Consider the following 2,801-nt stretch of genomic DNA (forward strand, 5'->3'; position numbering starts at 1 on the left):
GGATGGGGGGCGCCGGGCGCCGGCGGGCGCGGCGGGGCAGCCAGAGTCCGAGCGCCCGCCGCTGCCACTGCGGCCTCGCTCCCTCGCGGTGCAGCTTCAAACCCTCACGCATCAGCTGACCCGAGCCGCGGTCACGTGATCAGCACCCCCCCTCCACCTGGAAGCACGTGACCGGATCCTGTCCCACCCCCCCCACCCCCCCCGCAGCCGCAGCACGCATGCGTCGTCCTCAGCTGGCGACTTGCGGGGCGGAGGGCGGTCTTGAGGTCCTAACGCCGACGGTCCACGGTGGTGCTGGGGGAGGGGCTGGCTGTGAGGATGTCAAAGTAGGGCTGGCTCCGCCCTGGCTCCCTGTCTTGCCCCCCTCCGGTGTCAGATTCTTGACTTCCATGTTCAGTGCTTGACCCCTTACTGTCCCCAGAGTCCGATGGTGACCATCCGTCCTGTCTCATGGCTGCCTCTCTGGCCTCGAAGAGTTTTCAACTCTTTACTACTCTCATCTGAACTGTCGGCAAATCCTATTTCATTTCCAAATTATGTCCTACATAGGACCACTTATCCCCAATCCTATGGCTGTCAGCCTAGAGTCCCCAACATTCCTGACCTGGATCACTGCACCAACCTGCTTGCTAATCTGAAGCTCCCACTCCTGCCCGCTCCATTGCAGTGTCCAGACAGAAGCTGGAAGCATTTTCGAAGAGTAACTCATGCGAGTCCTCTGTCTCACGTGCTGATGTCTTCCCATCGCTCTAGGATGACCAGCAAACTCCCACCTAGTCTGCCAGGACCCTCTGCTCTGGCCCCGATCTCCCCTAGCTCATCACTCAACAGCCCCAGGGCCTTTGCATGCTCTTGCTTTGAAGCACACTGGTTAAGAACGCAGGCTCTGGAGGGCAGTTTGGGTTAAATCGAGGCCCTGCCAACTGCCAGCCCTACATCTTCCAAAAGCGCCCCTTGAACTCCACGTGCCTCACTTGCAAAATGGGAACACTTAGTCGTAGTTACCTGTCTCGTGAAGCTGTTGAATTAACAGAAAATGCGAGAGCATAAATTGTGAGAGGACAGCACAAGGCAGGGCCAACGGCACCGACGATTAAATTTCAGTGGGTTGCTGGGATTCCAGAATCCCTCCTCGGGAAAGCAGTCCCCCTCCCCCACCTAAATCAGAAGTCTTGATCCTTTTGCAGATCACAAACTTGATTGTTGATGCTGATGTGTGTTTTGTGCCTCCCCCAAGCCTTGCTACCACCTCAGCACATTACCTGTCTGATGGGAGGTGGGGGGTGGGGTGAGTCTGGTTATGCTTCTTCTAGAATGAACTATATCCAATAACTACTTTTCAAAGGTTTCTGAATTTGGCATCTGTGAGTTCCAAGAAGGCCAAGGCCATGCCTATCTTGCTCCCTGTTGAGACCCCAGCAAGCAAGCAACAGATTTTGGTTGAGCACATAAATGAGCGCCTCCTCTGTCTGGTGCTGTACCTAGGACACGGGCGGTGAAGGGCATGGGGTAGGTTATGCGAGCACATGGGATAGGGCCGCCTGCAAGGTCTCATATCAGTCTCCATTATCAGCCCACTAGACTGTCAACATGCCGGAAATTCCACCACTCAGAGAAAAGCCAAAGGGAAGGGAGTCTGTTTGGGCCACCTGTGCCGGGTAAGTCTGCCCTTGACTGCGGTGGCCGAGCCTGGGGGAGCAGAGTGTTAACTGCCGGGATGGGCCAGTGTGAGACCTTATGGGGGAACTGGGAAGCCTGGAGGATTAGGGGCAAGGGCCAGGATGCTGGGGTTCCAGCTACCACTGGCACGGGCCACGCCCTCCCCCATCTCCTGAGGAAAGGGCTGTGCATTGGTGGAAAAAGAGAAACATGCAAACCACAACACAGAGCCAGGAGGCAGTGCGAGGATTTTACTAAACTGCACGACACACAAGTTCCCCAGGCCCCGGTGAGCGTCGGCGTCCAGTCAGCCGTCAGGCCCCAGCAGCGCCCCTCGCTCCTGCACCCACTCAGGGCTCTCGCCAGGAGGGAGGGCTGGGCTGACAGTGTCATGGGTGGGAGAGCAGGGATCGGGCTGAGACTCAGGGTTGGAGTCGGGGCTGGGCAAGGGATCTGCGTCGGGGCTGGGACCAGATCCGTGGTCAGGGCTGGCCACAAGGTCGGGATCGGCGTCATGACCAGCCTTAGGGTCAGAAGCTTTGATGGAATCAGGAGTGGGGGTGGATTCAGAGCCAAGGACAGCTTTGGGGCTGGGAGTAGGGAGGGAGCCCGGCTCGGAGCCGGGGTCAGAGCCAAGGCCAGAGCTGGGGCCAGGGCTGAGGCCCAGGCCGGCGCCGAGGACCGACACAGCATCAGGACCCAGGAGTGACACCTGCCCTGGCCTCAGCATCGAGGCGGGACTGAGGCCCAGGCCTGCAGCAGCCGCGGCGGCAGCAGCGGCGGCGGCGGCGCCCTCGTGCACGCGCTTGTGCTTGGTGAGGCTGGAAGCCTGGCCGAAGGCCTTGCCGCAGAGCTGGCAGCGGTAGGGGCGCTCCCCCGAGTGCACGTGCAGGTGCTGCAGCAGCGCCGAGCTCTGCCCGAAGGCCTTGGAGCAGTGCGGGCAGGCGTAGGGCCGCTCGCCGGTGTGGATGCGCAGGTGGTGCTGCAGGTTGGAGCTCTGGCCGAACGCCTTGCCGCAGTGGGGACAGCGGTATGGGCGCTCGGCGGTGTGCGTGCGCTGGTGCTGCAGCAGCGCCGAGCTCTGGCCGAACGCCTTGCCGCACTGCGGGCACGGGTACGGCCGCTCGCCCGTGTGCGTGCGC

General features: G+C 60.8%; 1 protein-coding gene and 1 pseudogene across 2 annotated transcripts in view; one reads left to right on the forward strand and one right to left on the reverse strand.

Annotated features, from left to right (window-relative positions):
* Positions 1-1,175: 1,175 nt before the first annotated feature.
* Positions 1,176-1,272, forward strand: LOC115275619 (annotated as a pseudogene).
* Positions 1,273-1,890: 618 nt separating this feature from the next.
* ZNF358 (zinc finger protein 358) overlaps positions 1,891-2,801 on the reverse strand; it is a 3,553-nt gene continuing 2,642 nt past the window's right edge. For both annotated transcript variants that reach the window (XM_029916211.1, XM_029916210.1), the window contains one exon: positions 1,891-2,801. This exon is cut by the window's right edge and continues 901 nt beyond it. In XM_029916211.1, the coding sequence (XP_029772071.1) occupies positions 1,967-2,801 (835 nt within the window). In that variant the 3' untranslated portion in view covers positions 1,891-1,966.

This window comes from Suricata suricatta, chromosome 12 (assembly GCF_006229205.1).
Source record: "Suricata suricatta isolate VVHF042 chromosome 12, meerkat_22Aug2017_6uvM2_HiC, whole genome shotgun sequence".
Lineage (NCBI taxonomy): Eukaryota > Metazoa > Chordata > Mammalia > Carnivora > Herpestidae > Suricata > Suricata suricatta.